Source organism: Chionomys nivalis, chromosome 11, assembly GCF_950005125.1.
Source record: "Chionomys nivalis chromosome 11, mChiNiv1.1, whole genome shotgun sequence".
Taxonomy (NCBI): Eukaryota; Metazoa; Chordata; class Mammalia; order Rodentia; family Cricetidae; genus Chionomys; species Chionomys nivalis.
Window position 1 is genome coordinate 56,529,428 of NC_080096.1, and position 11,760 is coordinate 56,541,187.

The 11,760-nt window shown below is 39.0% G+C and overlaps 1 protein-coding gene across 1 annotated transcript; it reads left to right on the forward strand.

Moving 5' to 3' along the window:
• The first annotated feature begins 10,877 nt into the window (after positions 1–10,877).
• Positions 10,878–11,459, forward strand: Ifne (interferon epsilon). Its single transcript, XM_057784960.1, has one exon. It carries the CDS (start codon positions 10,878–10,880, stop codon positions 11,457–11,459), a length of 582 nt encoding a protein of 193 aa, XP_057640943.1.
• Positions 11,460–11,760: the final 301 nt, after the last annotated feature.

The window sequence follows — 11,760 nt, forward strand, 5'->3', positions numbered from 1 at the left end:
TTTTCTAATCAGTGTGTGCGTGCGCGTGTGTGTGCGTATATGTTTACATTTTTATTTTTAAAAGCAATCATATTTTCATAAGGTCTATCTTCCAATAACATCATAAGATTTAGAAATAACATTTGTATTCTGTTAGTAATGCACACAATATTTGGATTTATTATGCTTGCATCTGAGTTTTTATATTTGTGCATAGGGTAACAGTTGTAGTTCATAGGGTAGTTGTGTGGGTGACATAAATAAAAACTTTATTCTTTATTCTTGTATAAGTATTAAGTGTCACTTAGTCCATTTGTTCAGTTGAGATGAACTGTCGACTATGAAAAAGAAGACGATCGTCATTAAACACCGGGTGCAGCTGGTGATTGAAAGCATGCAGTTATTAACTGTTAATTAATTAATTAATTAATTTTGGTTTTTCGAGACAGGGTTTCTCTGTAGCTTTGGAGCCTGTCCTGGAGCTCTTGTAGACCAGGCTGGCCTCAAACTCACAGAGATCCACCTGCCTCTGCCTCCCGAGTGCTGGGATTAAAGGCGTGCGCCACCACCGCCTGGCAATTTATTTATTTTTTGATCCACTGAGAATCCATCTTAAGCGGTGCCCAGGGTCTCATACCTCTCTTTTCCTCTACCTCATTTCACACTGTCTTCCTCTTTCTCTGTACAGCTTCCTATTTCACTCCTGGCCATATGATGATGTATGCTCAGACCAGAGTGGACATGTTTGCCTATATCATTTAGTATTTACATCTTTTAACAGTTGTCTTTTAGAAACTTGTCTCTTTTAATTTTTCAAGAATGGAATATCTGTTGAATAAATATTTTCCTTCATATCTGGGCTACTTCCAATATAACTCAGATATGTTAATAGAGTCTGTACTGTTTTATTGTATTCAACCAAAGAATTCCAATGACTGCAAAGAAAATAAAAGAAGCATAAAAAAAGGCAAAAGCTCTTTGAGAAGCTATATATATACTAATATATTCTATTAGTAATATATTCTAATGTCTAGAAGGTAATATATTCTCAATTTTGGCTATGATTTTTATATTTTTACTTCAAAGTATATGTGTTAGGAAGCAAATAATCTCACCAACATTGTGTTTCTTTCTTCAGACAGAATTTTGATCACTAAAAAAATGAAAATCAGGCCTTGAGCAATTGCTCAGCGGTTAGAACACTGGCTGCTTTTCAAAAGGACCTGGGTTGAATCTCCAGCGCCCACATGGCAGCTCACAGCTGTCTGTAATTCCAGTTTCAGGGGATCCAGCATCCTCACGCAGACATTCATGCAGGCAAAATGCCAATATACATAAAATAAAGATAAATAATATTTATCAGAGAAATCAAAACTCCTGCTTCCATTTAATTTTTTCCTCTGTGTGGTGATCACAGTTTTGTTTACATAGCCTGTCTTTTTCCATTTCTTTTTGTAAAACATTGAAATGTGACTTCTACCCTTAATATTCTGGAAAATTCTATTCATCAGTATCACTACTAATGTCCATGTCATTAACTCTAAAATGTTTTCAAGCACTTCTGATCCCTCCAGTCTTAGTTTCCGGCTTTCCACGAGTAATGCTGCTTCCAAGTGCTCCTCAGAGACTAGTTTTCCTTAGCGTTCTATGTGTAGGAATTCCACAGCCAGGAGCTCGTGAATTAGGAAAGTAAAGGTGCTCCCAACTATTTTGGAATATTTTAATTTTTAATATGCTATATAATTTGCCTATGCTTTACTGTTTCCACCCTCTGTCCACTATCGTCTAATCAGATTCCATTTAGAGAGCCCCGTGCCTGGCTCACTGAAAAGACCTGGAACTGAGCCAAGAACATAATAACTAATCAGCAAAAGTTTGTTGCATGGTTTAAAATCATGGGGAACAGTACAGGTTTATGCTTTCTAGTTCTGGCCCTTATTTCTTTTGAATGATATTTACTGAAAGAACTGAAATAAATAGACTTCATCTTAATTCTATCTGTGGCTGATTAATAGGTGGATGATGCAGAATATGTAGAAACTAATTCATGGCTCAGTGAGAAGACTCCTATACTCCATCAATAAAGTCGTGGTTAGCACGAATAACATAATAGCATTAATTAAGCATGGGCCATACACGGCACTATACGTGAATATCAACTGGGTTGTCTTAGATTTCATAAGCATTCCATGAGATACCATCCTTGTGCTAACACTGATGCAATCAAGACACAGGCAAGTGACCAGCTTGCCCAAGACTGCATGCAAGCAAGTGAAATCAGTGGTATTCAAACCTCACCTGTCACACGTTACAGCTGACACATCCATACATCGTGTTATACTTTTAATGAAGAGTGGTGGCCGTCATCTTCACTCTGTGTTTGCCATTCTTGGCCTAAATTAAAACTACTGAAAGGTGAGGATGATAAGCAGTGTAGGAGAAAAAGATACTCTAGCCTATTTGACCTCAGTGGTCACATCTCCAATAGCCATTACTTAGCTTAAAAGTAATACACATACACTGTTTTCAATTTTGAAATGACTACAAAATCTGAACATACAGCTGAAAGAACATTCTTTTCAAAACCACTTCAGTGAGCGCACTGGAGGCAACGTTTCGATACTACCATGTATGTGTTGCCATAAGGCCATTCCCCCATATACAGCTGTGATGAATCACCGAACTGGGAACTTGGCAGTGACCCTGGATCATACAGAACCAGTCTCCGTGTTTACTTTTATCTCTCTAGTCCCAGGGTGTTATGTGCAGCGTAATGGTTCATATCTGGTCGTCACATCCTTTGCTCTTTAGTTGGAGACAGTTTCTGGGTCTTTGTCATGACTTTGAAAGATTACAAGACATCTGTGATCTATGATCTATGGTCCTGCTGAAGGTATTCCCTCCCTATGTGTCTTGTTCTTCTCCGGCTCTAATGTCTCATGACTGGTTATCTCTTCGCAGGGACTCTTACCTCCCCCTTTTTGAGCTCCAAGAGTATGGGCCTCTCTCAACCTCCAGCACAATATTTTAAAGCATGACTGAACTTTTGAAAAAGGGAGAGGGCATCAGAGATCAGATGTCATTAAGATCACTTCCCACTTTGAAATTCTACAGTAGATAAATAGTTAAATATTTGTAAGAATTTGCTCAGAAAATGGCCTGGAATGCACTGACATTGCTGGCACAAATGACCATGCTTGAAATGATTACTAAGGCTAAGTAAAGGTGAAGTATAAACAGCTTTGAATGGCGCAGGAGATGTGGCACAGATATGAATATGGTTGGAAACGCAAGCTCTGAGCATGGGCAGAGAAGTCAGGATATGTTCAACCACAGCAGCTACAAAGGGGGTAACAGGTAATAGTGAATGGACGGCCAGAAAACAGATAGCTGTAGTGTTGTTCAGGACAGAAATCAAAGTGTTAACTACTGAGGATCTTAATATGTGTCAAAGAGATTAGTGATTGTTCTGGAACCAAATCAGGCAGTGTGTTAATGTATTGATTACATGGCGTCACCCAGTTTCATAGATGATGCTAAAACCTCGTTATTTTACTTGCCCATTGAGGAGCAGACATTAGGTTCCAGGTAACTTATGCTATGCCACCATCTTTTGGCTGAGTTTAAATGCCTTTTTCACCAATCAGTACTATTTTTCTTATATTTTAAGCACACAGCATATTAGAATTTTAATAAAGATCAGTATACTTTTCCATAAAAGGTAATGATAAGTAACTCATGGAAATATAGAAGTGAAATATAAATATAATTCTATAATTGCTATAGAGATTTGCATTGGTATGGAACTTGGTTTATTGATACAAATTTAAGATCAATTTTGTTATTTGTATATTTCAGCTCTTGATTAAGGTATTGTGTTTATGTTGCTCATTTAAGCCATAATGTATAATTAAGAAAGACAGATTAGTAGATAAACACCTATAATAGTCAAGCTTGTAGTCATGTTAGTTAGGTTTTCTAGATATGTAGAGATATATTTCAATTAGATAGGTATTCTTCAAATCTTTCAGAGACCTTCAGAATATGGCATTTAAATTGTTTTTAATAAGTTAGGATTCAGAATATGGCATTTAAATTGTTTTAATAAGTTAGGACTTTTCATGACAGTTAGCTACATCTGCTCCTGGCAGCACCAATAACTTAAAGAGGAAGATGGACATCGAAGAGGCTCCTTATAGTTTGCTAGCCCTTTGGGCAAAAAACCCTGCTTTTTCTTGAACTGCTTGATGTTATGTTGTATGAACTGGACATGCAGGACCCACAAAGAAATGACTGCTGAACTTGCCTAAAGGTGAGATGATCCTTCAGGGTTATTACTTCATGAAAAAGACTGCCAGACATTCTGCAGTACACAGAAGAAAGTGACTGACAAACTGCCAATATAGGTGGAATTGCCTTAGAAATTTCCTGCTTCATGGAAAAGTCTGCTGGATACTATGGGCCTGTAAGCTGAAGATTGGTGCTCCAATGGTACAGAAGAACTTTGGGTGACTGTCCAGGCAATGAGATGTCTGTGTCAATTCTAAAGTTTTGGAAGTTGCTTACAATGTACTTCCTGTTAACTTAGGTAATATTATATCCTTCTGGGGTCTTTGATGGAGTTGAAGAATAGATAGTTGTAACTAGTTTTCCTTAGTTATGATAAAAGATAAAGTAGATATAAATATTGTAACTGTAAATCTTACTTAATACCTGCTTTGTTATATGTAATTTTATTATGTTTAAATTAAAGCTTTCCTTTTTTATTTAAACAGAAAAGGGGAAATGATGTAGGAGGTCCTTCTGTCTAAGTGTTGCTTTTATTGGTTAATGAATAGCAAAATTGCTTTGGCCTATAACAAGGAAGAACTTAGGCGGGGAAAACTAACTGAATGCTGGGAAAAAGAAGTCATAGTCAGTGAGAAGCCATCGAGCTGCCAGAGACAGATATGCCGAAACTTTGCCACTAAGCCACAACCACATGGTGATACACAGATTAGTGGAGATGGGTTAGTTTAGGATATAAGAGTTAGCCAAAAATACACTTAAGCTATTGGCCAAACAGTATTGCAAATAATATAGTTTCTGTGTGGTTATTTCAGGAGTCTGGGGAGCCAAGAATACATAAACGAACTCCTACTACATACAATAAACTAATTTAAATTTCTAGAAAGAAATTTATGCCCTGGCAATGCTGAAGCATGCATGGGCAGCCCGTATATGGTGATTTTATTGAACTTGTCCATATTGGGTTTCATAGTCTAAGTTGATGAGGACAACTGACCAGGTCTCTTCCTCAAAAGAGCACCAGATCTCATTACAGATGGTTGTAAACTGACACGTGGTTGCTGGGAATTGAACTCAGAACCTTTGGAAGAACAGGCAGTGCTCTTAACTGCTGAGCCATCTCTCCAGCCTCCAATAAATTAATTTAAGGACATATAAAAACTCATGCTAGCTAAAGACAGACTACCATCATTAATTCTGTACTTTTATTAAAGGTCTTTGTCATACTCAGGAGTGTTTAACATCACCCTCCCTTTTCTGCATCCACACTATTGTTCTTTTCTGGGTGCAGTTTATAAATGTGTAGCAATTTCTCCTAACAGAGTCCTTACATGGGGCAACTGGGTAAGTCCATTCTCAAGGCCCTGAATGTCACACATGATCCTCTATGCACACACGTTTAACTACATGCAAGCATATGTGCAGATGTGCCCACACTCAGCTTCTTCCCCTAGCACCCATGGTGTCTACGTATATCAGGTGCCCAGTACCCAAACATGGTCTGAGTTCTCTAAACACACCTGTTCATTAGTGACTTCCTCCGCTGCCAGTGCAGCCCTCCCAAGCCACTACCATGCCTGATATCATGTAGAAAACAGCACTTTCAAGTAAGAGAAACTTGAGCTTCAGAAGAAACACACAAAGGTTTTGAATGTACTAAGTGGAAAACAATGGATTCTTACACAATCAAGTATATTTCCCCAGTTATACCAAGCAAGTATATATTCCCTGCTGTATCTATGTAACAATTATACATCCTGGGAGACAGCTTATTAGGTTGGCATTTGAAACAGCTGCATGTCAAGGAATATATTTGTAATATTAAAAACCAGCATTTATTTTTGTAGATATAGTGTGCTTATATTATCATCCATTTGGACTTTTGCAATGTTCTAGCCCTGACTAGGATACACAGCAAGACTCTGTTTTGAAAATATAAAGGAAATAAAGAGAAGATAAGAAAACTTCACTTGAACGAGACATGCACACATAATACACACAAACACAAAGATAAAAATTCAAAGGCTGTCAGATCAGACAAAACATGAAGTTCAGTATATGCTACATAGCAAAAATCACTTCAAATATAAACCTATCAGGATGTTTACAAGTGAAACACAGAAAAGAGAGTCATGAAAACATTAATCAAAACAAAGCATAAATATACATCAGGAAAAAAGGTAATTACAGAATAAGAACAAGATGAAGAACATTTTAATTTAGTCAGCTCATCAAGATTACATAATAACCCAAAATGTGTTATACACAATTCAGTTTTAAACCCATTATGTAATTGGAATGAGAAACAAATCTAAAATCACAGCTGGAAATACCATGATGTTTGTTTGTGAGGAAAGGCTCTCTCTCTCTCTCTCTCTCTCTCTCTCTCTCTCTCTCTCTCTCTCTCTCTTTCTCTCTCTCTCACACACACACACACACACATTCATGCAGGGATTCTAAGATTTCTTTTTTGACAACACAACACCAGGAAAATATGGAAATTCTCAACACTTCAAACCACAGGAACGTGGTTTCTCTGACGTTTACAGAACAGTCCCAGCTACAAAAGAAGAATTGTTTCACCAGTAACACCACCAAGGTAGATCATACGCTGATGCATAAAACCAATAACCTCAAACTTTATTTATTCTTTAATCACAACATTCAAATTAGAAATCAATAACACAAAACTCTCTGGAAAATCCCCCAAATGTTTAAAAATCAGCACAACATTAGATTATTATTGTAAATTGAAGGGAATCTGCCTGAAAGGAAATGCTTTAGCACAGTTGGTGAGAATATAAATTAGTTTGAAAATAGAAAGCAGTGAGGGGTTCCTCAAGACATTGAAAGTAGAACCCGCATGTAATTCTGTAACCTCACTGCTGGGTAGAGCTGAAAGGAAAATAAAATCAGGCTGTTGAGGCAGTGTCTTCATTCCCATATCTACTGTGGAATTATAATAGCCATGGGACAGAAACAAGTGTCTCCATCACCAGATGAATGAATGAGTGAAATGCTGTGTATGTGCTGTGAAATGGTTTGGCTTTATGAAAACAGAAGGGGGCACAAAAGAAATGGTTCCAGGGTTAAGAGCACACACTTCTTTTGGAGAGGACCCAAGATCAGTTTTCAACACACATTTCAGGCAGCTCACAACTGCCTGTAACTCCAGTCTCAGGAATCCAGCGCCCTCTTCTGGTCTCCACAGGCACCTGCACTCACATGCACATCTCCCCCCATCAACACAGGTAATTACTTTTTGTTTGTTTAAATCTTTTTTTTTTAAAAAAAAAAGAGAGAAGAAAGGTGTGCCATTTATAACAGCGTGGATGGAAATGGAGATAGTTATGCCATATGAAACAAACCAGGTCCATGTTGGGATTAATGGGTCCTGGCCTTCAGCTGCTCTTCCCTCCTAGAACCTTCTAATTAAAGTTACTAGAAGCTGTGCCTGCTTAGAGGATCAGAGGATAGGATTTTCACCTGTTGGCCATTGACTGCAGTGTATTTAAGCCTACATGGTGCTAATAAAGGGGGCTTTTGGTATCAGTGTTAAAAGGTCTGCATGTTGGTCTGCCTCTGTGTGTATATTCTCAACCTCCAGCCCCTTGCCCAAAGCTCCCGAACTGGGATCTAGCGCATAAAGCGCAGACCGGGCCGCAATGTGCGGCAGGTCCAGAGAGCCAAGCACCTCGTATGTGGAGGCTAAAATTGCTGCTCTCAGAGAGGTAAAGAATAGAACGGTGGTTAGGGATGCTGATGGCAGTAAGGCTAGAGGGAGACTTAGAAACAGCTACTGAGCTGCAGTTAGGCTGGAGCAGGGGGCTTGGTGTGGTAAAGAGCAGGGTGACGATGAACAGTAATGGATATTTCTAAAAACTCGAATAAGAGGGTTTGGGATGTCTTTGCCATACAGACACAATAAATGAGAAGATAGATTTGTTTACCCTGATTCGATACACGTATTAAAATATCACATGGCACTCAACATGCATTGTTTTTATTATATATGTGTGTAACATTGTTTTTATTATATATGTGTGTATATATATGTATGTGTGTGTTACTTTGTTACTTTTCTCATAGTGACAAGAACAGTTGTGACCTAGCTAGAAAAGGGCTTCTGTTTGCTCACAGTTCTGCGTATCTCATCCATTGTGGCGAGAAAGGCATGGCAGTGAGAAAGGCATGGGGGCAGGGGAGCTTACAGCATAGCTTCATCACATCCTGGCAGCTTGAAAATACAGAAGGGGCTGGAAACAGGGCCAGGTTATAACCCTCAGAGCCTGCTCCTGGTAGCCTGTGTACATCAGATAGACCCCAAGTCTCAGAGGATCCATGTCCCATCAAAATAGCGCCACCAGCTAGGGAGACAGGTCACATTCAAGCCACAAAATAGGCTAAAACATGTTAATTTTAGAATGACTTATAAACTACTAAAAGTTAATTTTTATCTGTTAGAACAGATAAATTATTACAAAGTAATAATGTGAAATAGTGTAGGTAAACGCCTTGCTTGTAAATCAAAGCCCATTAGCATTTAGTATTCTTTCCCCCAAAGATCCACATCAAAGATTTAAAGGTTTATGTTGAGACTACTTAACTCCATTATCCAGACATTTAATGAGACAATAAATGTTTAACAGGTGTTTGTTTTTAGCACTTATTGTTTTACCCAAAAATTGCCTTCAGAGAAATAATCAATGATTTAATATTCTGTATTATTTTATGGTATGACACATTACTTCACTCAATGTATATTTACTAACATTTACTATGGTAATATAGGTAATAAAGACTCTCATTTGTTTTATATTCTTAAGAGGCTTTTAATTTGAGAAGGTTGTACGGTAGGTAGATGAAATGCTTCACATAAGATAGATATTTTAAAGGGGATACAAAATATGCAAGGGGTTCAGAAGACAGAGAGATGAGACACACACACACAGAGAGAGAGAGAGAGAGAGAGAGAGAGAGAGAGAGAGAGAGAGAGAGAGAGAGAGAGAAATGAAGGTATTTGGGCCTCGGGTAGACCATAGTCACTAAAGCAGCCCTGGTGATGCTTCAGAGAGCATCATCAGCAAACACACCTGTGTTACGGTGTCCTGAGTCCTTTTTTTCCAGTTTATTCAAAGTAGCTACTCCTTGGTCCCAAAACCAGGAAACACAAAAGTACATCCATATTTGCATTGTGCTATACTTTTTTAAATTAAGAACTTATTTCTTTTAAAGATTGTGTTAAAGGTCCCGAGTCTTTTAAGTGCTACCTGTGTTACGGAGTACTGAGTCTTTCACTTCCTCTGGAGTCTGGTTCCCTCAACTACACTCTCTACAACTGTGTGTGGGGTGGGATTAAGAAGGTAGGCTGGATTCTTACTTTCTGGGACATGCACTGGCTGATCTGCACGAGATCCTTCAGCAGATCTTCAGCCTTTTCCAGACACATGTTCTTCTGGGCGTTTGGGAGGAAAACCATAGAGAGAGTCCTAGTTGCGCTACACCAACAACTGAGCTACGTGGAGGATCTTAGCAATGGGCAATTGACTATTTGTAATTCAAGAGGTGTTACCGTTGTAGAGATGTTCTCATTGGCTTACCATGGTCACAGCTACCCTAGGGAAAATGGACCAAACGACTGTATCCATCTCTTCTCACATATTTTATTATGTTTCATATGTTCATAGAGAAACAACATATGTGTAGCCATTATACTGGTCTTATAGATTGTTACACTCTGCTGCTATCATGAGACAATAACCACGTGGATAATTTTTGCCTTTATCTTATTTTATAAGCTACAATATTAGATATTAAACTGATTGGGCCGGGCAGTGGTGGCGCACGCTTTTAATCCCAGCACTTGGGAGGCAGAGGCAGGCGGATCTCTGTGAGTTTGAGACCAGCCTGGTCTACAAGAGCTAGTTCCGGGACAGGCTCCAAAACCACAGAGAAATCCTGTCTCGAAAAACCAAAAAAAATAAAAATAAATAAATAAATAAAAATAAACTGATTGGATGTTAAATAAAATAATCCAAGATTGTTGATAGACATTTTTAGATCAATCTGCCCAAATACTTGTGCACATTTACAATTCTACTTGAAGTTTCAAAGTTATCAGGCTGTGGGTTTTAATGTTTACCTCTGAATGTAGTCTAAGTACTGCTAAGGCTTTGATAAATAACACTCCACGAAATAATACTGCTTAAAAAAAAAGCTTACTCTCAATAAGAGAACATTACTAAGCCTGACTAAACATTTAGAAAACGCATTGTGTGAAGTGAAACCTTGTATGTAATGAATAATGAGGGCAATAGAGGATCAAACTGGACAACTGTAATTGTTTCAAGAAAAGTATACAGTGGGGCCAGCTCTCCCATTACTTCCTCAAAGAGCCAACACAATGGGGAAAGTAAAGGAAGTGTTCCATAAAAACCCTGAAATGAGAACCAGAAAACCTCAGACACAAACTTGAGGCAATGACACACAAGGAAGCAAAGGCAACAGAAAGAGTGTCCTCCACCATAATCTGAGAGACATGGAAGGCCAACATTTCCTGGAGCTGGAGTTTCACCAGGTGAGCGCAGCCATCAGCACTTCTGTCCCTCACCATGATTCACCTACAGCTCCCTGAAATGGTGCTGCCGCTGCTCTTGGCTTCTTCCTCTCTCTCTTCCCTAGAACCGAAACTGCTTCTCTTCCAATCAAGAATGAACGGGGACAGTTTACAGCTACTGAAACCTTTGCCCATCTCATCAGTTCTGAAGTGTCTAGCACACAGGAAGAATTTCCAGCTTCCTCAGCAGGCTGTGAGCCGTCACCAGGGCCAAAAGGGACATGCACTGGCTGTTCTGCATGAGATCCTTCAGCAGATCTTCAACCTCTACTGGACACATGTTTCTCCAGGTGCTTGGGAGGAAAACCATATAGAAAGAGTCCTAGCGGCGCTTCACCAACAGCTGAAACACGTGGAGTCGCTAACTGGACTACAAGCAGAGCAGAAGAGCAGTAGCTTGAGTGTGCAGAACCTTAGGTTACAGATTAAAGCGTACTTCCGGAGGATCCGCGACTACCTGGAAAACCAGAGGTCCAACAGCTGTGCCGGGGTCATTGTCCAGATAGAAGCCAACCGCTGTATGTTCTTTGTGCTCAGGCTCACAGGATGGCTGAGCAAACAAGAACCAGACCCTTGAACACTTGAAGCGAGAGCCAACAGTGGATTTTAAAAGCATAGGTTGGTGGCAGAGTGAACTTTACTGCTTCTTTTTGGTGTACGACGGCTGCCTTGTGTTGCTTCTGCGTGTCTTTAACCGTGTCTTAAGAGTGCATGAGTTGGCTACAGTTATTTTCGTTTTGCCAGGCCGTGTCATGTTTTCTACCAGTTTTTAATTATTTGAGAATTAAACTTGATTCATTAAAATTACATAATTGCTTCTTCAAGTGGTGACGTTTTCATAGAATCCTGTAGCTAGAAATGATGAAGTATGACTTTAA

Bases quoted from the DNA above. Each gene is read 5' to 3' on its own strand.
- Ifne (XM_057784960.1), top strand. From the start codon at position 10,878: ATGATTCACCTACAGCTCCCTGAAATGGTGCTGCCGCTGCTCTTGGCT.